General features: G+C 39.1%; 2 protein-coding genes and 2 long non-coding RNA genes across 4 annotated transcripts in view; 2 read left to right on the top strand and 2 right to left on the bottom strand.

Annotated features, from left to right (window-relative positions):
- Nucleotides 1–73: 73 nt before the first annotated feature.
- LOC103505141 (nuclear anchorage protein 1-like) lies at nt 74–19,555 on the bottom strand. Its single transcript, XM_008469450.3, has 4 exons — nt 18,440–19,555; nt 4,188–4,872; nt 793–3,706; nt 74–288 (listed from the first exon to the last, which is right to left on the bottom strand). The coding sequence occupies exons 1-4, from the start codon at nt 19,538–19,540 to the stop codon at nt 132–134; spliced, it is 4,857 nt and encodes a 1,618-aa protein (XP_008467672.3). The 5' UTR covers nt 19,541–19,555; the 3' UTR covers nt 74–131.
- On the top strand, nt 10,820–13,416 carry LOC113465736. Its single transcript, XR_003390354.1, has 4 exons — nt 10,820–11,013; nt 12,428–12,541; nt 13,160–13,277; nt 13,357–13,416. It is a non-coding gene; the product is annotated as an uncharacterized LOC113465736 (long non-coding RNA).
- LOC113465737 lies at nt 16,691–17,834 on the bottom strand. Its single transcript, XR_003390355.1, has 2 exons — nt 17,510–17,834; nt 16,691–16,724 (listed from the first exon to the last, which is right to left on the bottom strand). It is a non-coding gene; the product is annotated as an uncharacterized LOC113465737 (long non-coding RNA).
- A 764-nt stretch (nt 19,556–20,319) lies between the features above and the next one.
- LOC103505138 (kinetochore protein NDC80 homolog) overlaps nt 20,320–24,812 on the top strand; it is a 15,854-nt gene continuing 11,361 nt past the window's right edge. Inside the window, exons 1-3 of the mRNA XM_017442282.1 lie at nt 20,320–20,574; nt 21,819–21,982; nt 22,397–22,487. Coding sequence (XP_017297771.1) covers nt 20,325–20,574; nt 21,819–21,982; nt 22,397–22,487 — 505 coding nt within the window. The 5' untranslated portion in view covers nt 20,320–20,324. The remainder of the gene's footprint in view (nt 20,575–21,818; nt 21,983–22,396; nt 22,488–24,812) is intronic.

Genomic DNA, 24,812 nt, shown 5'->3' with positions numbered 1-24,812 from the left:
AGCCCCCCGCTTCCCCCAAAAAAAATCGTGTTTATTTTTTTTTTTTTTTTTTTTTTTTTTTTTTTCAAGTTCGAAATCTGTCGAAAGCCCCAACTTTTACCTAACGAAGTAGGATATCCTGTATATAACAACTACAGGTACGTATTACCTATGAAAGATTTCCTGGCAGGGCCGGGTGAAGGTAGGAGGGGTGATGACTGAGGCTCCTGTTCCAGACAGGCCGATATCTTTCGCCTTAAAGATCGTGACGACACTTTGTAAGAGGCTCCATTGAGACTGATTACTTTCCTGTTATGAGAGAAGGGGGAATACAAGAAGAATTATTTCCTTTAAATTTAAATGTAAAACTCTCAAGATTTTGAAGATTTCCACAATGTTCATTTATAATAATTATAAACTAGGAAAATGACCTAAGAGCTAATTCCTTTGCATATGTAAACAACCAACAAGCATGTTTAATTATTATAACCCAATCTTAGCTCCCATGGTGTAGTCGTCACTGCGTTCGCCTTGCACGCGAGAGACCCGGGTTCGATTCCCGGTGGGATCAAAAAAAAATGTATCATGCAAAAAATGTATCTGGCTATGGCTGATGCGGGGCCCACTCAACCTCGCGAGGAAAATGAGTAGCTATGTATATTATAATGCGCATAGCGACCGGTGCCAGCATGGTAGGTAAACATTGGATGTTTAAACGCTAGGTCCGAACCCCGAAAATCAAACATGTACCTAAACAATATCTAATAACAGTAATAGCATTAAATTTAATAAAGAATTTGGTTGTTTACTCACATGGTTCGGTTGGGATAACTAGAGTCCTGCCTCCGATGTGATAGATTGATCTTATTCCTTTCCCGCTGATTAGTACATCGAATCATCTTATACTTGGACACCAAACGATTTGCCTTGGGCAGAGAACTAATTCTATACTTGGATATCGAATGATTCAATTTAGACTGCGAAGTCTTCATTAAAGATCTCGAAGGGCTTTTGTTGTTCAAATGGTATTTCCTAGATGTGGGAAGTCTCAGAATGCGATTCGTATATCTTGCTTCGTGTTGAGACCGTGGTTCTTTGGGTTTGGATGCGTTTTTAACGTTGAGCTTTGCATCACTAGATTGAGTTCTGGTAAGGACTCTCCAGATTTTATACTTGGACTTTGTCAGTTTTCCAAGGGACGTTCTTGCATCACTAGATTTGGTTTGGCTAGCGTCGATCGCTTTCGATTTGCTATGACGTCGGATAGATTTCCTATTACACGTTCGATATTTATGACTAGCTTCACTGCTTGTGCTGTTCAACTTGTTGACAACTTTGGTGAATTGGAATCTATTTACAACTTGACGACGAATGGACGGCGGTAGAGTTTTGTAGGTGCTCAGTTTGGCGTTTGATTTACGAACTAATTTGAACTTGGTTATCACAGACGATTGACGTGCATTTTCATTGCAGTTTATGACTTTCGCTGGTAGAGTTTTGTAGGTGCTCAGTTTGGCGTTTGATTTACGAACTAATTTGAACTTGGATATCACAGACGATTGACGTGCATTTTCATTGCAGTTTATGACTTTCGACGTCGCATTTGAAGTGGGTTCACCTTTAGGTCCCTCTTCTGTCTTGTAGACAGCGTTGGTTCTCAATTTGGTTTTACTGTTGTCCAATTTGTATCGGTCCGGTTTGTTTTCTAACTTGTAGGCGGACGGATTCTTCCTGAATTTCCTCTCAACAGGTTTCAGTTCTGTTTTAGTCTCACTGACAGCATCCAATTTACGTCTTCTCAGTTTGTTACTATTCGGGCAAATTAGGCTGCTTGGATGGATTTCCACATGTGGTATCGACGCTTTTCCTTGTTTGTTACGCACTAGTTTCCGTCCAAAACTTCGTTCACAGCTTGGTTTTAACAAAGTGGAGCGAACAAATTTAAACTTGGACATTTTGAAACTCTCAGAGGGTTTCATGAGTTTGCTGTTTTTATCGTTTTTCAAACAGCCCCTAATCAGTTTTCTTTTGTTGTTTAGAATCAGTCTCGCTACGACAGGACTGTTGCCAAAACGAGGAGACAATCTTACAGCGTTCTTACTGAACATATTGAGTGACTCATTTTCTTTACCATTGTTCTCAGGGACAATGGTGGTTTTAGAGTGACTGTTTTCAGTTTCCTCTAGAAAGACAACATCGTCTTCTGCAGGGTCTAATGGAAAGTTGCCAGAATCAGCTACGATGGTTTTCAAATCTTTGCGAGTAACGGTTGTTTCAACAGTACCATCTACATAAATAGTAGCATCAAATGTATCTTCAACATAAATATCAGTTTCACTATTCACATCCTTGTTGTCTACGTTATCATCCTCAGCTTTGTCGTCACTTAGTTCCTCTTGATCATCATTTCCAGGTACATCACTATGACTATCCCCATGTGGTTCCTGATTCATCTGTGATAGGTCTGCATCATTGTTTTCTACATCTCCATCACCATCATTTGGTTTGTCATCCCCATTGTCCACATCATTAGCATCCAGGTCACTCAATTTTTCAACCTTGATGAATTTCAAAGTTATGAATTCACTACTACTCGTCTCCTCTTCATTAGAATCCATATCTTTCTCACTATCATCTATGTTTTCTTCAATTGGAGCTCTCTTGGCTTCTTGCTTGGGTGTGACTTCCGTCTCTTGACTAGTCTGATCTTCAATTGTAATGAGTTCTTTGGGAACTGGTGGCGGTGGATCGAGAATTTCTATATCATCAGTACTTTCGTCTTGGTTACTTTCATTTATAGGTTCAATGGGTTCTGCAGAAACAGCATTTGTTTCACTACTTTCAACTGTTTCAGTATCATCACTACTTGGCGGGTTATCTCCAACAGAAGAGTCTTGTGTTGATTTAGAATTCTTCGCAGGAGATTCAGTTGGTTGACCTTCGTTACTTGGTACCATAGGAGTCATAGCATTTAACAAGCTTGACTTGCTCAGAAGTGCGTTTAGTGCGTTCAGTTTACGAAATCTCTTCAACATGGACATTTTCTTCCTGCTCAGAATGGTTTTCAGTCCCGATCTTGGGTGCTTGGACGTTTTCATTTTCGATTTCATAATCTTGTTCTTACGAGATATTCCCAGACTCTTCTTGGTCATCATGGGTCTCAACGCAGGAACTGCAGGGATTTTGAACGTGGCATCATCATTGGTAACTGCAGAAAGTTCCTTGTCATGTTTCTGACAAGCTTGTGTATTGGTATTTTCCTTACAGGCGATTTCTTCACTTATCTGATCACGAGACTTCACTATCACATTTGTGTCTCCTGGTACTTTCTCAACTATGTTTTCTTTATCACGAATTTTCTTGTTAGTCATTTTCTTGTGAATCTCCATGAGAAGTTTCAATTTGTTCTTCTCTAGTTCTTGTAATTTGTTATTCACATTCACAGGCACAGGTGTTGTTGATGAGCTTTGTTCTACTTTGACAGCCTCTGATTTGTTCATACTCTTCGATGTTATCTGCTTCATAAGTTCCATCTTTTTCTTTGTGATTTCAGAGAGTTGTTGATTGACTTTCAGCTTCATTTGACCTGCTAGTTTGACGATTGCTACAGGTGGTTTCTTTGAATTAGTTTTGACTGGATTTACATTTGTAACTTTTACGTGCCCTGACACAGGGCTGCTAACTGTTCCTTTTGAAGGAGAAATTGATTTGTTTCCATGAAGTGGAAATATCAATGCTTCCAAGTAAGTAACTTACAGAAAATCAATTATTAATGTATGTTTAACTCTGAGAACCTCTGTTAATGCTTTATTCATTTCCACTCTCCCCCTTTAACTAACTACTTTCCAGGAGGGCAAAATAATTTTGAACAAAGAAGCTCCCAGTAGAGATATCCCTACTTCCAAGTTGGTCCATTTAGCCGACTAACATTACTTAGGTACCTATTCACTCCAGTCTTGAGGAATTCCAAATAACTGAAAATCTGTTCAGTTTTTTTCTACACGTTGACAAGATGTTGATCCTAAGCTCCATTATAGGTAACCAGATCATGACTGAAAAAATAATTCCCCTCTCTTTGAATTTACAGCCGTACTAGCACCAACAAGAAGAAATCATTGATTCTTCAACCTGGATTCAGTCGTAATTCACGTTCCAACTCTGTGGATACATTGAATGATGTTGGTCATGAGAGGTCAAGGGAAGTGGAAGTTTCTTTGCCAAGGTTTGCATCAGTTGTGCCTTTTGTTTTTCAAGTTCATTGATTTTGGCAGCTAGATCTTCAGGAGTCATGGATTGGAGAGAATTGGTATCTTGCTTTTGACTTTCAATCTTTGGTTTCACTTGAGCTATGGCATTATCAGGGTCGACTTTTTCTTGTTTAATTTTAATTTGATTACTTTGAACACTTGAGTTGTCTTCTTTTTCTAGTTTGATTTTCACCTCATTTATCCTTGCCGACTGACTTGGAATGCTTTTCATATCTACTGAAGGAGCTAGTTTTCTTTTCATATCTACTGAAGCTATTGGTTTATTCGAAATTGCTGGGGCTGCTGTTGTCTGATTTTTCTTCTTCTCGATGTTCGCTAGGAGTTGTTCCTTTTCTTTTGCCAGCCTGCTAAGTTTCTCATTTAATGTTTCTTTCTCCACACTAGCTGTCATAACACCACCGACTTTGTTACTTTTGGCGGCTATTTCAGCCATCAGTTTGGCCTTCTTCTGTTCAAGATCACTTAACTTTTCGTTAATAGCAGGGACTGTTTTTACACGGATGGTTCCTTGAACGATGGTACTTTTCTCAGTCATTTTCACTATAGGTTTCTCACTCAGAGTTATTTTTTCTTGCTTTATTTGTACTGTCTTTTCAGAGGATGAGCTGTTTTCACTATTGCTCACCACCGAAGTGGTAGCACTTCCTGTTACATTTGATTCTATGGGGTTTACTTTTTCTTTCTTAATCACAATGGCCCCATTACTAATTTCAGCTTGTTTTTTGTTGCATGCACAGAGAAAAATCACCAGACTCCTCGCCTCGTGTAAACGGATTTTTAGGTCAAGGACACATCAGCGATCATCTGGAGGAAAAAATAAACAAAAGAGAAAAGTTCAAAAAGTTAAAGTTGTGAAATCCAAATTTTTCCAAAGGAACTTTTTTTCCCCTGTTAAAGTTTCAAATTCCTTATCTTTTGTCCAGTTTTGGGGTACAAGTGAGCCAATAGAGCTGAGGACATTATGACCTCAAAATCCAAGTGAAGTCCCCTCAGGTAACAGTGTATGACTAGTCAACCCATGCACAGAGAAAAATCACCAGACTCCTCGCCTCGTGTAAACGGATTTTTAGGTCAAGGACACATCAGCGATCATCTGGAGGAAAAAGTAAACAAAAGAGAAAAGTTCAAAAAGTTGTAAGTTGTGAAATCCAAATTTTTTCCAAAGGAACTTTTTTTCCCCCTGTTAAAGTTTTAAATTCCTTATCTTTTGGCTAGTTTTGGGGTACAAGTGAGCCAATAGAGCTGAGGACATTATGACCTCATAATCCAAGTGAAGTCCCCTCAGGAAACAGTGTATGACTAGTCGACTGGAGGAGTTCCAAGGTAAATTTCCACTACACAAGTAGGTATGCAAACTACTCAAGGAAAACTGCTGGTCAGAACTGAGTCTAGCTCAAGGACTTTCCTATTTACTTGAAAAATATTCCATAGGGATTTTTGTTTAATTTTACAGAAGTAGAGCAAGTCTAATCAAGGTTACCACCAAAAATGTGTGAAGAACACCTCAGAAAGTTTAGTTAAGAATCACTCCACCTTGGATAGGTAGGTATTCTAAAAACGACCCAAAACTCGGTTCCTCGTATAAAAATGTGAACTTTGGACTCTCAGGATTAAGTATGAAGCTTGTCGTGAGTTGCACAATCATTGAGAGTTTGAAGTAGCATGCAGCCCATATATGTACCACACAACAAGCAGGTAGTCTCATGCCGGATTTTTGTTTAATTTTACGGAAGTAGAGCAAGTCTAATCAAGGTTACCACCAAAAATGTGTGAAGAACACCTCAGAAAGTTTAGTTAATCACTCCACCTTGGATAGTGGATAGGTAGGTATTCTAAAAACGACCCAAAACTTGGTTCCTTGTATAAAAATGTGAACCTTAGACTTTCAGGATTAAGTATGAAGCTTGTCGTGAACGTGAGGTGCACAATCATCAAGAGTTTGAAGTAGCACGTAGCCCATATACCTACCGATTATTTTGATGAAGACAAATATCACAGATCTGGTAGTCTCATACCTTTTCCTACAAAGAAATTTACAAATATTTTGATATCAAAATGAATCATAATGGCTATTGACTATGAACATGTATCAGACGGCACCAAAACTTGGTAATTTATTCTCTAGGATGGGATGATTTCAGGTCCCTTGGGATACATATGTAAACAAGTATGTAATGTTTTCATTATTTTGAAAAATTATCTTCACGAGACCTTGTTTAGACTGCTGGGGTAAAGGGACTTTTTAGTCTCATTTGAGCAGGATAAAGAAGGCATATTCTATTCTATTCATTATTTTGAAGTACCTACAGCAAAATGTAAAGGATTTCCCACCCTGGCCAAACTTTATCCTAATCAGATAAGGATTGTTCTTGGAAAACCTGGCTTTCACCTTCAAAATTTTCATTTCTGTACACATAAAAATTGTTTACCTAGTTTTATTTTTACTCATCAGGTACTTACTAAATCTCATTTTGCAAGAGTAAAAATGATGAATCACAAGCATGTGACTCAAGTGTTAATTCTGAAATGTAATTTTTTCTTTTTTTTCCGCAACGCGTACAATCTGAATTCATTTTTTACTTTTTATCTCTAGTTTGCACGTTTATATTATACCTTTCATTTAAATTAGATATTACAAACAAGCACATTACAAAGCAAACAAAAATAAATATAAAATAAATTTTAAAAATTGCTGCTGGGACAGAGGGTTAGAAAAAATGCCCAAGAATCCCACACTATCCTTGCTTAAGTTACCACTCCAATGCAAAACTGTAGAAACAATATCCCATCTCACCTCGTCCGATCTCATCTCAGCCCTGTACATAAACACAGCCGCAAAATGTAAAGGATTTCCCATCCTGGCCAAACTTTATCCTAATCAGTTAAGGATTGTTCTTGTAAAACCTGGCTTTCACCTTCAAAATTTTCATTTCTGTACACATAAAAATTGTTTACCTAGTTTTATTTTTACTCATCTGGTACCTACTAAATCTCATTTTGCAAGAGTAGAAATGATTAATCACGACCATGTGATTCAAGTGTTAATTCTGAAATGTAAATAATCGGAGGAACTTTTGGACTTTACTCCTCGTTTGGTTTCACTCTTATGTTTCTTAGACTCATGCTTCTTTGATGATTTCTTCTTTGAAACTTGTTCAGGACTGATTTCATGCTGATATTTTCTAGAATGGCGATCTTCTTTATAATCTGACTGCTCTAAGGTACCACTGTTGTGACGATGAGATCTATGCTCAGGATATCTTGAGTGAATAGGCTCTGGGAGAAGTACTATTCTCTTCTTTTCTCTCACCTCACACACAGGCGACTGGTCTGAACTCTCTATTGAGCTATCATAATCTCTATTGCTTCTACTTCTGTATTTATCACATCTGTTATTCCTTGGACGATTTTTCTCTGTCTCCTGCCTCGCTCGGACACCACTTCTTGAATAATCTGAACCTCTCCTGTTATCCTCCACATGTTTGTCTCTCCTATGTCTCACAGATGATGAACTTGGTTCTGGAGATAGGGAGATGTCTGATAAGATCAAATCATCATCAGAAATGATTTCACCATCAGATAGACTGACATTGGCTTTTCGTCTCCTTCTTTTCACACCATCTTGACTAGGAGAGGCATAGACCTGTCTTCGTCGTTTGCACTCTATTCTTTTATCTCTTTGTTTGATTTTGGTGGATTTACTACCAGGGTCATCATCTTCTACATAGATAATATCACGAAAGTAATCTACAACTTTCCAATCATCTGTGGTGTTCTTGGTCTGGGACTTTTTCTTGATGTTTTCTTCCAATTTTCGCTCAATATCATCCAGATATTGATTCACCATTTCATCTTCACATGAATCCTTGTCATCCAGAGTTATAACTTCTTGAGGTTGCACACTTGAAGAGCCAGAGGTAACATTAGAGACAAACATGTGGAGGATAACAGGAGAGGTTCAGATTATTCAAGAAGTGGTGTCCGAGCGAGGCAGGAGACAGAGAAAAATCGTCTAAGAAATAACAGATGTGATAAACACAGAAGTAGAAGCAATAGAGATTATGATAGCTCAATAGAGAGTTCAGACCAGTCACCTGTGTGTGAGGTGAGAGAAAAGAAGAGAGTAGTACTTCTCCCAGAGCCTATTCACTCAAGATATCCTGAGCATAGATCTCATCGTCACAACAGTGGTAACTTAGAGCAGTCCACACAGAAGTAGAAGCAATAGAGATTATGATAGCTCAATAGAGAGTTCAGACCAGTCACCTGTGTGTGAGGTGAGAGAAAAGAAGAGAATAGTACTTCTTCCAGAGCCTATTCACTCAAGATATCCTGAGCATAGATCTCATCGTCACAACAGTGGTAACTTAGAGCAGTCAGATTATAAAGAAGATCGCCATTCTAGAAAATATCAGCATGAAATCAGTCCTGAACAAGTTCCAAAGAAGAAATCATCAAAGAAGCATGAGTCTAAGAAACATAAGAGTGAAACCAAACGAGGAGTAAAGTCCAAAAGTTCATCCGATTATTTTGATGAAGACAAATATCACGGATCTGACAAGTCAAGGATTCGAACCCTCAAGAAGAAGTACGACGAATACTTGAAGTATGCAAAGAAGTTCAAGAACGAAGACAATGATAGCGATCATATTGAGAAGTTTGTCAAGATGAGATCCAAGCTGAGAGAAGATGATGGAAAGAAACTGTTGGAATCCACTGAAGCTAGCATTGACTATAAGAAGGAAGAGGAGAAATTCCTGAGGAGTTTGGAGACGTATTTGGAAATCAAGAAGAAACAGGAGAAGTCCATGTCAAGTAACAAGTTTCAAAGAAGAAATCATCAAAGAAGCATGAGTCTAAGAAACATAAGAGTGAAACCAAACGAGGAGTAAAGTCCAAAAGTTCCTCCGATTATTTTGATGAAGACAAATATCACGGATCTGACAAGTCAAGGATTCGAACTCTCAAGAAGAAGTACGACGAATACTTGAAGTATGCAAAGAAGTTCAAGAACGAAGACAATGATAGTGATCATATTGAGAAGTTTGTCAAGATGAGATCCAAGCTGAGAGAAGATGATGGGAAGAAACTGTTGGAATCCACTGAAGCTAGCATTGACTATAAGAAGGAAGAGGAGAAATTCCTGAGGAGTTTGGAAACGTATTTGGAAATCAAGAAGAAACAGGAGAAGTCCATGTCAAGCAGTACTCAGTCTCTATTGATGTCGAGTTCAAGCAGCAAGGAATATGACCCGGAGAATATAAGCTCAGAAGAAGAGGAGTATGTTCCTGAGAAGTTTACACCAGAGAATATGGCACTGGGCCGTGTGGAAGAGTATGACCCTTGTAGTGTCTCCAAAGTCAATAATCTAACCTATGAACCGACTAAAATAGATGAGTACGAACCTACCACACTACCACTGGATGAAGAGTACTGTCCCATGCCAGTGAAAACGGATCTACCAATCACGTATAACCCGACCAAGGTGTATGGAGGAACCAATGTATGCCAGTCCATGCCAGGAGGGGTTAGACATCCAGGCTGGACTAACCCTACCGCTCAACACCCCACAATACCAAAGCAGCTCAACCCCAACATTCGACTGAACAAAGCAAACCTAAACCCAACAGAGTACAAACCAGCTCACAAGGTGATATCAAAAAATACCGTGTTCATTGGGAATACAGTCAATCCTATAGCACTCAATCAAAATGCCAATCTGATTCCAATGAAACCAATCAATGTTCCACCTCCTACAACCAGTATTGATAAGACAAGAATAATGAGCAAGTTGGTGAATGAAAAGCTCTTAGAGATTGAGAAGAAGAAGCGCCAACTACTTGAAGAAATAAATCGGAAGAAGTTGCTTAAAATCAAAGAAAAATGTGACGAGGTTGCTTTGAAAAAGTTGGAGCAAAAGAAGTTAGATTTGATGGAAGAGATAAACAAAAAATCTAACTCTGTCTTGAAACCAATTGTCAACAAAGTCGATGGAACTAGTCAAGCAAATTTAAAATCAAAGAAAAATGTGACGAGGTTGCTTTGAAAAAGTTGGAGCAAAAGAAGTTAGATTTGATGGAAGAGATAAACAAAAAATCTATCTCTGTCTTGAAACCAATTGTCAACAAAGTCGATGGAACTAGTCAAGCAAATTCTGATGGCATTAGAAAGACTGTGGTAGACACTACCAAGACCAATGTAGTCTGTAACCAGGTTACTCCTGTGGGACCTAGCAACATTAAAATCAAACAAGAAAAACTAGACACAAATACTGCACCAATAAACAACATCAACGAAAAACTGGCTGCCTTGAAAAAGAAGCAAGCAGACTTGATGTCACAGATACAGAGTAAACTATCTAAAAACACAGAAATGGTGATCAAAGAGAAGGCTGATGTAACATCCAAGCTAGAAGCGCTAGAGAGAAACAAGTCAGCATTAATACAACAACTTAACAAAAAACAAGCTGAAATTAGTAATGAGGCCATTGTGATTAAGAAAGAAAAAGTAAACCCCATAGAATCAAATGTAACAGGAAGTGCTACCACTTCGGTGGTGTTTTTTTTTTTTTTTTGACCAACGAATATGTTAATTGGATATGATGTGAGTTTACAAGCTTCTCGTGAATTCGCCTGAGCATGTAATCAACTCTCTGAGGGCTATTTATTAGCATGAATACACACTGCTAAGCGTTTCTGATTTCAGCGCAACATCTGAGTGGCAACATTTTCTCGAATAGACAAATTATTGGCAGACATCATCTCACGTAAGTTGAAAACCTTCAGGACGCTTTGGCTTCGCCACTCGAAATTTTTCCTACCTATGCCTTCGCCAATCAAAAAGGTCTCCACTTCACATTTTCACAAAAAAGAAATCCCTTTCATACAGGTTTCATTTTCAATGGAATAATTTTACTAACAATTCAGTACACACACATATAAAGTTGGGTCCGTAGATCAGAAAGAGGTATTTCAGCGCAACATCTGAGTGGCAACATTTTCTCGAATAGACAAATTATTGGCAGACATCATCTCACGTAAGTTGAAAACCTTCAGGACTCTTTGGCTTCGCCACTCGAAATTTTTCCTACCTATGGCTTCGCCAATAAAAAAGGTCTCCACTTCACATTTTCACAAAAAAGAAATCCCTTTCATACAGATTTCATTTCCAATGGAATAATTTTACTAACAATTCAGTACACACACATAAAGTTGGGTCCGTAGATCAGAAAGAGGTAATTTTTCCGTTTATGAAGTGTTTTTCTTTACCAATCCATGACTCCTGAAGATCTAGCTGCCAAAATCAATGAACTTGAAAAACAAAAGGCACAACTGATGCAAACCTTGGCAAAGAAACTTCCACTTCATGGAAACAAATCAATTTCTCCTTCAAAAGGAACAGTTAGCAGCCCTGTGTCAGGGCATGTAAAAGTTAAAAATGTAAATCCAGTCAAAACCAATTTAAAGAAACCACCTGTAGCAATCGTCAAACTGGCAGGTCAAATGAAGCTAAAAGTCAATCAACAACTCTCTGAAATCACAAAGAAAAAGATGGAACTTATGAAGCAGATAACATCGAAGAGTATGAACAAACCAGAGGCTGTCAAAGTAGAACAAAGCTCATCAACAACACCTGTGCCTGTGAATGTGAATAACAAATTACAAGAACTAGAGAAGAACAAATTGAAACTTCTCATGGAGATTCACAAGAAAATGACTAACAAGAAAATTCGTGATAAAGAAAACATAGTTGAGAAAGTACCAGGAGACACAAATGTGATAGTGAAGTCTCGTGATCAGATAAGTGAAGAAATCGCCTGTAAGGAAAATACCAATACACAAGCTTGTCAGAAACATGACAAGGAACTTTCTGCAGTTACCAATGATGATGCCACGTTCAAAATCCCTGCAGTTCCTGCGTTGAGACCCATGATGACCAAGAAGAGTCTGGGAATATCTCGTAAGAACAAGATTATGAAATCGAAAATGAAAACGTCCAAGCATCCAAGATCGGGACTGAAAACCATGCTGAGCAGGAAGAAAATGTGCATGTTGAAGAGATTTCGTAAACTGAACGCACTAAACGCACTTCTGAGCAAGTCAAGCTTGTTAAATGCAATGACTCCTATGGTACCAAGTAACGAAGATCCTTTACTCGATTGTTTGTTCCTTACGCTTCAGATCATCTCGACTTCGAAGCTTGGCTGTGCTGACCTCCAGATTGAGAAAGAATAACGCCATATCCCTATCTCAAACTTACCAAACTTCTAGAGCACCGAATTCACCGCGTGAAGGGTAAGTTGTATGCTCTTAATAACAGCTGAATATATGATCTCATGTTATTTCATTACTTTCCGTTTCCAGAACCACCTTTAAATCTTGAACTGCTTTGTAAGCGCTAGGTCGCGGGTTCGATTCCCGCCCGGGATGGATTTTATCCCAAAGAGGTAAAGTTCGTTATTGGAACGTCTGGCTTTCTCCTATCCTGTCTTCCTTTTCGCTTTCGGGACAATAAGACCTTAGCAGTTAGTTTCCTCTATTAAACCTATAGGTCGCGGGTTCGATTCCCGCCCGGGGTGGATTTTATCCTAAAGAGGTAAAGTTCGTTTTTGGAACGTCTGGCTTTCTCCTATCCCGTCTTAATTTTCGCTTTCGGGACAATAAGACCTTAGAAGTTAGTTTCCTCTATTAAACCTATAGGTCGCGGGTTCGATTCCCGCCCGGGGTGGATTTTATCCTAAAGAGGTAAAGTTCGTTTTTGGAACGTCTGGCTTTCTCCTATCCTGTCTTCCTTTTCGCTTTCGGGACAATAAGACCTAAGCAGTTAGTTTCCTCTATTAAAAAAAAAAAAAAAGTTAATGGATTGTTTTGTGTTGCGTTGTGATGTATTTTACTAGTACCGTGTTTTCTTAGATTTCTTAAAGGTTCTCATTTGAAGTACAAGATGGTGGGAGGATGTCATGCTATGGAACCCAAGATATCTGCCAGAGGACATGGAGCAAGTTCCAGATACAACAGTCAGTCTAAACAGGTGAGTCATATTTTGATTCTGTCTGAGAAATATGAGAGGACATGGAGCAAGTTCCAGATACAACAGTCAGTCTAAACAGGTGAGTCATATTTTGATTCTGTCTGAGAAATATGCTGTCTGTCCTTTTGGCAACCCAAAATTTGGGCAGTCTGTTAGAGGACATGGAGCAAGTTCCAGATACAACAGTCAGTCTAAACAGGTGAGTCATATTTTGATTCTGTCTGAGAAATATGCTGTCTGTCGTTTTGGCAACCCAAAATTTGGGCAGTCCGTCAATAAATTTTTGACCGAACGACAGTGAGTGCGGTCTACGTTTCAACTCGAAAGTTTTGCATTTAGTTTGTATTTTTGAATGTTTGTTCCACTATAACTCGCGATTGTCTGGTTCAATTGAATAATAATAATAACTAAACTGTTAAGGTAAATACAACTACCTCTAAATAAAAGCACACCAATGTCTAAAGATTAAAAGAGAGTGGAGCGAAGAGCACAGAGCTTTTTGCTCTCAGTTCTACTCGTAGCTTCGTACAACCCATCCTTTAGGGCTGTTCGCCCTTACACCTAAGCCTCTGAGTGGGCTTTTTGTGTATGAAGTTAAGCTGCTATCCCCGGGCCTTGATGGAACCTCGAAGCACCCTCACTGGTATATTTCAACCTCCTCAGTTTCTCTAAAATTCACCTGCAGCAGCTCTAGAAAGTCCGCACAATCAGGTTTATTCCAGAGAAAAGCTGTGAGTCCATATATTATTCCATTAAGAGGATACCAAGAGGTGCCATCCAGGCTAGAGGGCTTGGCTCAAGACCTCCGAACCGAAGGGGGCTTGAGGGATTTAGAGTCTGCTCTCGGGGGGCCTTGATGGACCCTAGAAGCACCCTCACTGGTATATTTCAACCTCCTCAGTTTCTCTAAAATTCACCTGCAGCAGCTCTAGAAAGTCCACACAATCAGGTTCATTCCAGAGAAAAGCTGTGAGTCCATATATTATTCCATTAAGAGGATACCAATAGGTGCGATCCAGGCCAGAGGGTTTGTCTCAGGACCTCCGAACCGAAGGGGTCTTGAGGGATTTAGAGTGTGCTCTCCGGGGGCCTTGATGGAACCTCGAAGCACCCTCACTGGTATATTTCAACCTCCTCAATTTCTCTAAAATTCACCTGCAGCAGCTCTAGAAAGTCCACACAATCAGGTTTATTCCAGAGAAAAGCTGTGAGTCCATATATTATTCCATTAAGAGGATACCAAGAGGTGCCATCCAGGCCAGAGGGTTTGTCTCAGGACCTCCGAACCGAAGGGGTCTTGAGGGATTTAGAGTCTGCTCTCCGGGGGCCTTGATGGAACCTCGAAGCACCCTCACTGGTATATTTCAACCTCTTCAGTTACTTTAAAATTCACCTGCAGCAGCTCTAGAAAGTCCACACAATCAGGTTTATTCCAGAGAAAAGCTGTGAGTCCATATATTATTCGATGCTATTACTGTTATTAGATATTGTTTAGGTACATGTTTGATTTTCGGGGTTCGGACCTAGCGTTTAAACATCCAATGTTTACCTACCATGCTGGCACCGGTCGCTATGCGCATTATAATATACATAGCTACTCATTTTCCTCGCGAGGTTGAGTGGGCCCCCCCCCAACCATAGCCATAAGCCAGTCACGGAATCATTTGCATGATACATTTTTTTTTTATCCCGCCGGGAATCGAAACCGGTTCTCTCGCGTGCAAGGCGAGCGCAGTGAGGACTACACCATGGGAGCTAATTGGGTTATAATTATAAATGCTTGTTAGTTGTTTACAAATGCAAAGGAATTAGCTATTAGGCCATTTCCCTAGTATATGTATAATTATTATAAATGAAAACTGTGGAAATCTTCCCAAATTCTTGAGAGTTTTACATTTACATTTAAAGGAAATAATTCTTCCCGTATTCCCCCTCCTCTCATATCAGGAAAGTAATCAGTCTCAATGGAGCCTCTTACAAAGTGTCGTCACGATCTTTAAGGCGAAAGATATCGGCCTGTCTGGAACAGGAGCCTCAGTCATCACCCCTCCTACCTTCACCCGGCCCTGCCAGGAGATCTTTCATAGGTAATACGTACCTGTAGTTGATATACAGGATATCCTACTTCGTTAGGTAAAAGTTGGGGCTTTCGACATATCGGGACGATAAGACCTTAACAGTTACAATTTCCTCTGTCAAACCTCTTTGGAAAAAAAAAACATCTCACAATCTCCTAACATCTAATTTAATCTAAATCATGATTTATTTGTGGTGAAGCTGAGAGCTTTTTCACAATTTTTGTGGATATCACAGCATTACTAAGAGCCTTCTGTACTATTTCTGATATCTATAATTTTTCTTTTTACTCTGGTAATGCCGCCACTGTCGAACTATCTAGTATTCGACAAGCTAGAACTTTTTGGTTGAATATCGAGCAGTTTGGTAGTCGAAATATCAAGGAAGTCTGTAAATGTATTTTTGGTTCACCAAAACAGCTTGAATCTTTAACCTGATACTCGAGTATTGAAGTGTTTGGCTGGGGACTTTAAACAGGGAGGATACCAGCCTGAAATTTCCCTTGCTCAAGAAATAGCAAAGGTTGAGTGCGATTGGCATCCACTCGTAAAAAAATTGTAGCCAAAACCAATGTTAGCCCAAAGCAATCACCCTAATGGTGGATTTCACCAACCTTCTTTCCAGCCTTAAACAGCCCGTTAGCTTAACAGGCTTAATAGCTCTGTTAAGCCAATACAAATGAAATGGAACTTAACTGGCTGTTAGCTTAACAGGAGTTCTAATGACTGAATAAATATTGGTCAGACAAATTATTGGCAGACATCATCTCACGTAAGTTGAAAACCTTCAGGACGCTTTGGCTTCGCCACTCGAAATTTTTCCTACCTATGGCTTCGCCAATCAAAAAGGTCTCCACTTCACATTTTCACAAAAAAGAAATCCCTTTCATACAGATTTCATTTCCAATGGAATAATTTTATTAACAATTCAGTACACACACATATAAAGTTGGGTCCGTAGATCAGAAAGAGGTAATTTTTTCGTTTATGAAGTGTTTTTCTTTTCAGTCTAAATGTTCAACTGTCTCATTTTCCTCTACTTGATTGTTTGTTCCTTACGCTTCAGATCATCTCGACTTCGAAGCTTGGCTGTGCTGACCTCCAGATTGAGAAAGAATAATGCCACCATATCCCTATCTCAAACTTACCAAACTTCTAGAGCACCGAATTCACCGCGTGAAGGGTAAGTTGTATGCTCTTAATAACAGCTGAATATATGATCTCATGTTATTTCATTACTTTCCGTTTCCAGAACCACCTTTAAATCTTGAACTGCTTTGTAAGCGATAGGTCGCGGCATATCTTCTGACTCAGAGTCTGTTATCTCATCCACCCAGCTCTCGTCACCTTTGGTCTTACTCATTTTTTCAGTCTGAAAAAATTAGATTTCAGAATTAACACTTGAATCACATGCTTGTGATTCATCATTTTTACTCTTGCAAAATGAGATTTAGTAGGTACCTGATGAGTAAAAATAAAACTAGGTAAACAATTTTTATGTGTACAGAAATGAAAATTTTGAAAGTAAAAAAGCTAGGTTTTCCAAGAACAGTCCTTATCTGATTAGGATAAAGTTTGGCCAGGGTGGGAAATCCTTTACATTTTGCTGTAGGTACTTCAAAATAATCATCCTATCCTAGAGAATAAATTACCAAGTTTTGGTGCTGTCTGATACATGTTCATAGTCAATAGCCATTATGATTCATTTTGATATCAAAATATTTGTAAATTTCTTTGTAGGAAAAGGCATGAGACTACCAGATCCGTGATATTTGTCTTCATCAAAATAATCGGTAGGTATATGGGCTGTGTGCTACTTCAAACTCTTGATGATTGTGCACCTCACAACAAGCTTCATACTTAATCCTGAGAGTCTAAAGTTCACATTTTTATACGAGGAACCGAGTTTTGGGTCGTTTTTAGAATACCCACCTATCCAAGGTGGAGTGATTCTCAACTAAACTTTCTGAGGTGTTCTTCACACATTTTTGGTGGTAACCTTGATTAGACTTGCTCTACTTCCGTAAAATTAAACAAAAATCCCTATGGAATATTTTTCAAGTAAATAGAGGAAAGTCCTTGAGCTAGACTCAGTTCTGACCAGCAGTTTTCCTTGAGTAGTTTGCATAGGTACCTACTTGTGTAGTGGAAATTTACCTTGGAACTCCTCCAGTTGACTAGTCATACTCTGTTTCCTAAGGGGACTTCACTTGGATTTTGAGGTCATAATGTTCTCAGCTCTATTGGCTCACTTGTACCCCAAAACTGGACAAAAGATAAGGAATTTGAAACTTTAACAGGGGAAAAAAAGTTCCTTTGGAAAAATTTGGATTTCACAACTTTAACTTTTTGAACTTTTCTCTTTTGTTTATTTTTTCCTCCAGATGATCGCTGATGTGTCCTTGACCTAAAAATCCGTTTACACGAGGCGAGGAGTCTGGTGATTTTTCTCTGTGCATGGCTCTGTCGCCATTTTAGCGGTTTGGCGGTTACAAAAATTTGAAACTTTGAAAAAGTTGAAAGAAAGAAAAAACTTGAAAAAAGTTAAGATTGAATAAAGAAAAGCTCTAAAAGTAAGGAATAGTGTAGGAAAAAGTGGAAAGCAAGCAATTAATGTGAAAATTGATGTAGTGATTGCATAGACCGTGTTCTCAAGCAGTTCATCATGAAGAGGTTAAGATTGAATAAAGAAAAGCTCTAAAAGTAAGGAATAGTGTAGGAAAAAGTGGAAAGCAAGCAATTAATGTGAAAATTGATGTAGTAGTGATTGTAGACCGTGTTCTCAAGCAGTTCATCATGAAGAGGGTCAAATCTTCACTGGGGAAGAGGTCATCCAGTATCGGTGGTTTCAACTCCCGTAACTCTGATATCAATGCTTCCAAGTAAGTAACTTACAGAATATCAATTATTAATGTATGTTTAACTCTGAGAACATCGGTTAATGCTTCATTCATTTCCACTCTCCCCCTTCAACTAACTACATTCCATTGAACAAAGAAGCTCCCAGTAGAGATATCCCTACTTCCAAGTTGATCCATTTAGCCAACTAACATTACCTAGGTACCTATTCACTTCACTATTGCTCACCACCGAAGTGGTAGCACTTCCTGTTACATTTGATTCTATGGGGTTTACTTTTTCTTTCTTAATCACAATGGCCTCATTACTAATTTCAGCTTGTTTTTTGTTAAGTTGTTGTATTAATGCTGACTTGTTTCTCTCTAGCGCTTCTAGCTTGGATGTTACATCAGCCTTCTCTTTGATCACCATTTCTGTGTTTTTAGATAGTTTACTCTGTATCTGTGACATCAAGTCTGCTTGCTTCTTTTTCAAGGCAGCCAGTTTTTCGTTGATGTTGTTTATTGGTGCAGTATTTGTGTCTAGTTTTTCTTGTTTGATTTTAATGTTGCTAGGTCCCACAGGAGTAACCTGGTTACAGACTACATTGGTCTTGGTAGTGTCTACCACAGTCTTTCTAATGCCATCAAAATTTGCTTGACTAGTTCCATCGACTTTGTTGACAATTGGTTTCAAGACAGAGTTAGATTTTTTGTTTATCTCTTCCATCAAATCTAACTTCTTTTGCTCCAACTTTTTCAAAGCAACCTCGTCACATTTTTCTTTGATTTTAAGCAACTTCTTCCGATTTATTTCTTCAAGTAGTTGGCGCTTCTTCTTCTCAATCTCTAAGAGCTTTTCATTCACCAACTTGCTCATTATTCTTGTCTTATCAATACTGGTTGTAGGAGGTGGAACATTGATTGGTTTCATTGGAATCAGATTGGCATTTTGATTGAGTGCTATAGGATTGACTGTATTCCCAATGAACACGGTATTTTTTGATATCACCTTGTGAGCTGGTTTGTACTCTGTTGGGTTTAGGTTTGCTTTGTTCAGTCGAATGTTGGGGTTGAGCTGCTTTGGTATTGTGGGGTGTTGAGCGGTAGGGTTAGTCCAGCCTGGATGTCTAACCCCTCCTGGCATGGACTGGCATACGTTGGTTCCTCCATACACCTTGGTCGGGTTATACGTGATTGGTAGATTCGTTTTCACTGGCATGGGACAGTACTCTTCATCCAGTGGTAGTGTGGTAGGTTCGTACTCATCTATTTTAGTCGGTTCATAGGTTAGATTATTGACTTTGGAGACACTACAAGGGTCATACTCTTCCACACGGCCCAGTGCCATATTCTCTGGTGTAAACTTCTCGGAGCGCCGATAGTCACTTCAGGGTATCTTTCTTTTGTTTACTCTTTGTATCGTGTCAAAGTATCTTGGATTGTTTTGATTCTTCAGTACCTAATTGCTTCCTGTTGAAATTTGATTAAAAATACCTACTCTCGGCTAATCTACTTTTAGTATATTGGGTTATGTGTAGGTATTTTTGAAAAATAAACGTCATATTTGACGAAAATAAGAGTCATATTTCACGAAAAATAAACGTCATAAAGTCATATTTTTAGAGTCATATTTTAAGAAAAATAAACGTCATATTTGAAGGACTCTGGTAATGAGTGGTAATAATGTTGTGCGTAAAAATTAATGTAGATTCCTATTTGCTACCACAGTAGATATTGTATGAACACCATTAACTACTTTGAACTTGACTGAGGCAAAAATAGAGTGCAGTGGAGACCATAAAGCATCAAGCAGGTAGAGGGAAGTGACTGACAAAATCATAGACCTGAAAGTAAAAAGCTCTGTTTTTACCCTAAGGGAGGCAAGAAAATTTTATTAAAAAAGGATAAAACACATAATACAGCCCTAGTCTGTTTCGTGAGGTACTTTTGATTTGTTTGAATAAATAGGAGGAAAATAACACTCAGAACACTCATGTTTATTTATTTATTTATTTTAATAAGCCCATGTTTAGTTAACAATGTCATGAGGTCACAGTTTTGTATTTCCACATCATACTCTATCAAATAGGTGGTATAGGAAAGTTATTTGTTTTCTAATCAGATTTTTTTCAATGTTGAATTTTCGTTTCCCCACACAGGTCCAAAAATTGGCCATCCTCCATCCTGAAGCTAAAGCTCTCATGTCCCACGGCAAGATTCGACCCATGACAACTCAGCTGTTCATTATCCTCTCCGAGATCATTCTGCAATATTTCGACCATCAAGTGGTCCTCAACAACGCTAACTATGCCACCGAGATACCAAACATTGCTAAGACGTTCTTGTACCGGGGCAAACTGGACAGGACCATGCTTATCACAGGTAAAACTAACCTCAAGCCTAGTTGGCCTGGTTGGTAGGGCGTCTGCCTTGTAAACGCTAGGCCGCGGGCTCGATTCCTGCTCGGGGCGAATTTTATCCTGAATGGATAATGTTCATTCTCAGAACGGCTAGCTTTCTCCTATCCAGTGTTCCTTCTCTATTTGATTTCGGGATGATAAGACCTTAGCAGTTTCAGTTCCCTCTATCAAACCTCTTAAAATAATAGAAAGTGTTCGCGGTATCCGCGGTTTGTTCGCGGTATCCGCGGTTTGTTCGCGGTATCCGCGGTTTGTTCGCGGTATTCGCGTTTTGTTCGCGAATACTCACAATTTTTGCCTGCGGCGCTGTTCTTATTCTTTTCGTGTTAACCTTCATCCCCCAGGATGTGACGATGTGTGAATGTGTAGACCGAAAAATTACAATAAAAAAATGCGGCGCAGTTATTTCATGTGCAAATGGAGGACTTAAGCCCTTACCCTAGTGGGATGAAAAAAGATTGGAGAATTAATGTTGAACAGGCTTGGGAACATTACTTGAAGGAAAAAAAATCTGTTACGCAGTGGGAATAGGGTGGAAAATCTTGAAAAAGTAGACTGGAAATTTGGAAAAAATGGACTGGAAAACCGAGAAAAGTCAGGGAATTTTATTTTTCCATTTAGGTAGACACCCTGATTAATCAGGACCATGCTTATCACAGGTAAAACTAACCTCAAGCCTAGTTGGCCTGGTTGGTAGGGCGTCTGCCTTGTAAACGCTAGGCCGCGGGTTCGATTCCCGCCCGGAGTGGATTTTATACCGAATGGATAATGTTTATTCTCAGAACGGCTAGCTTTCTCCTATCCTGTCTCCCTTCTCTATTTGGTTTCGGGATGATAAGACCTTAGCAGTTTCAGTTCCCTCTATCAAACCTCTTTTAAAAATAAAAAAAAAAACTAACCTCAGTGGTTTAGTGGTTAACACGGTAAACTGTGTTGGTGAGAGGGAGAGCTAAACAGAAGGGTGTTGATTCATAATTTGACAGGGGTGGGGGGGGGAACTTGCAATATAACACTACACCTTGTAGTAAACATTAAGCATTGTATTACGAATACCTATCTTGTTAAACCCATTAAAATACATGAGACTTTGTTTAGACTGCTGGGGTAAAGGAACTTTACTTTCTAGCCTCATTCGAGCAGGATAAACAAGGTATGTTCTATTGTATTCTAAACATTTCATTCTGATTCCTGTTCACTCTTCCACAGTAAGCACGCCTCACACTTACCCGAACGTGATTGCATTCCTCAGCTGGTTTGTAGAGTGCCAAGAGATGGCCAAAGCACTCAACTTCGAGCTTCTATTCAACAGATTCAATGAGGAAGGCTTCAGCTGTTCTGAAGGAGATGAGGGTGATGACTTGGATTTTGCTGTAAGTTCTTTTAGGTTTGATAGAGAGAACTTGTGTAATTTAGGACATGAGGTACACAATCATAGAGTTCTTTGGAGGCAAGCAGTCTGGTCGGCATGGGATTGACATACCTATCCCCCATATGCCATTGGAGTGAGTGAGTATATGAGGTACACAAAAGAGCAGCCTGGAAGAGACTGACAAGAACAGCAGAACCTATTCTGGGTCTAACTTTATCCTGAACAGATAACGTTCGTTCTTGGAACTGTTGCCATCCTCCTGTCCTTTCTGCAATTTCGGAACAATATAATCTCTGTTGTTTAAGTTTCCTCCCTCAAACCTCTTTGTTTATGTACTTAAGCATTCAACATTATTATTATTTTACGACTATACCACCTTAGTTTTATTTATGTGACTTTTCTCTTGGGTTTACAGATCCTAATACCACATGTGGCCAAATGTTACAACTACATGAGCAAAAATAAGAGCTGTGATCAGCTAAACGCAGAAGTCAGCATGGAACTAAGTAAGTTTGTTACTCGGTGCTTTGGTCAAACGGACTTGGCACAGTGGCCTTTGGATCTGGAGGTTGGTGGTTCGAGTCCAAATCAAATCATGAAAGTTAGAGTATTAATCGGGGAAAGACATTTTGGACGGGCATTTATGCTTAATACAACTGTAAATTAGTGGAATACTCTGAATGAAGATCTTCTTCTGAAATGAAGAGGAACACTTTATTAGGATTTTTTTTACAAAGGGCCTTTGGATCTGGAGGTTGGTGGTTCGAGTCCAAATCAAATCATGAAAGTTAGAGTATTAATTGGGGAAAGACATTTTTGACGGGCATTTATGCTTAATACAACTGTAAATTAGTGGAATACTCTGAATGAAGATCTTCTTCTGAAATGAAAAGGAAGACATTATTAGGATTTTTTTTTTTTTTTTACAAAATAATACAAATAAACAAACAATACCTACAAAACAAAATCCTAACTCGGGGGGCGGGATTAATGCCTAAGGCATTCTCTTCCATCCAACCCCTGATAGAAGAACGTGGAAAACTACAAACCAATGTCAAGATTGATAGTTATGATGATGATTTTACAAAGTAATACAAATAAACAAACAATACCTACAAAACAAAATCCTAACTCGGGGGGCGGGATTAATGCCTAAGGCATTCTCTTCCATCCAACCCCTGATAGAAGAACGTGGAAAACTACAAACCAATGTCAAGATTGATAGTTATGATGATGACAATTAAAATTTCCTGCCTCGGTGGCGTAGTGGTCAAGACGCTCGCCTGGTAAACAGGAGAGGGCCAAATGTTACAACTACATGAGCAAAAATAAGAGCTGTGATCAGCTGAACGCAGAAGTCAGCATGGAACTAAGTAAGTTTGTTACTTGGTGCTTCGGTCGAACAGACTTGGCACAGTGGCCTTCGGTTCTGGAGGTTGGTGGTTCGAGTCCAAATCAAATCATGAAAGTTAGAGTATTAATCGGGGAAAGACATTTTGGACGGGCATTTATGCTTAATACAACTGTAAATTAGTGGAATACTCTGAATGAAGATCTTCTTCTGAAATGAAGAGGAACACTTTATTAGGATTTTTTTTACAAAGTAATACAAATAAACAAACAATACCTACAAAACAAAATCCTAACTCGGGGGGCGGGATTAATGCCTAAGGCATTCTCTTCCATCCAACCCCTGATAGAAGAACGTGGAAAACTACAAACCAATGTCAAGATTGATAGTTATGATGATGACAATTAAAATTTCCTGCCTCAGTGGCGTAGTGGTCAAGACACTCGCCTGGTAAACAGGAGGGCGTGGGTTCGATCCCAGCCGAGGTATGGAATTTTATCCTCATTTATTTGAGAATTTGACCACATAATAATGGAGCTCTAAGGGTTAGGTGGTAGAGAACGCCTAAGGCGTTAACCTCGCCTAGTGGTTGCCTTCCACTCAAGAGTCTATTATTATTATTATCAACTGCAATGATCCATAAGACTCATTACATTAGACATTACCTACTGATAGGGTCTCCAGATCAAATTTTTAAAAAGTAGGACATTTGGTTCCAAAAACCCGGACATTCCATCGAAAACCCGGACATTTCCCGAATTTCAAAATGTATAGTGCCCAGGGTGCAGAGAACACTGCATTTGCCTTACTTGAGTTACACACGATCGTTCTTCACATTCCGATGAAAGCAAACATTTTTACTGGTTTTGTTGATGTTTCATGAATACGAATGTCCATAATGTAAAGACAATCATTAGTATGTAAAATACACATACACATGAACTAAAAAGGGTTTTTTTGTTCTCTCTAAAGAGATTTTTGTTGTCCCGTTCGTTTTGTAGGTAGGTACCTATCGATCTTTTTTTTTAATATTTTCTCAAAAGAATGAAAAACGCTTTTTAATATTATTGGAGTCTTATCATCAAAAACCCGGACATTTCCCAAATTTTCAAAAATCCCCCCGGACGCCGGACAAACATGTAAAAACCCGGACATGTCCGGGAAAACCCGGACGTCTGGAAACCCTAGGGGGGAGTGTGGGATGGGTGCACTACTCATTCTTAAGTCTGCAGACGAGTACAACTAGAGGCAGACTTTGTATGCCACTCCTCTTTTGAGCGCTGGTTAAAGAATCAGATTTAGATGTGTATCCAAGTATTTTCTGATTTTGGACTTTGGAACTCATTATCGGGTCATCCGCATCGCACATACATACCTGCACCATACCGCCCGGCTATGTGAGTTTTCAAAGTGAGATTACGGGTATTTAGAATTTACGACATGACACTACCTGACCATCTGGACACGTAGTCGGGTGTGA

The sequence above is a fragment of the Diaphorina citri genome, unplaced genomic scaffold (assembly GCF_000475195.1).
Source record: "Diaphorina citri unplaced genomic scaffold, Diaci psyllid genome assembly version 1.1 scaffold153, whole genome shotgun sequence".
Lineage (NCBI taxonomy): Eukaryota > Metazoa > Arthropoda > Insecta > Hemiptera > Psyllidae > Diaphorina > Diaphorina citri.
This window is presented reverse-complemented; position numbering and strand designations above follow the sequence as displayed.

Excerpts from the sequence above, each read along its gene's own strand:
- LOC103505141 (XM_008469450.3), bottom strand. The coding sequence starts at position 19,540 with ATGGCACTGGGCCGTGTGGAAGAGTATGACCCTTGTAGTGTCTCCAAA. Across the intron at positions 4,873-18,439 it reads GAAGTGCTACCACTTCGGTG|GTGAGCAATAGTGAAAACAG; the intron begins GTGAGCAATAGT and ends ACCACTTCGGTG. Across the intron at positions 289-792 it reads AGTTATCCCAACCGAACCAT|GAAAGTAATCAGTCTCAATG; the intron begins GTGAGTAAACAA and ends CTCTCATAACAG.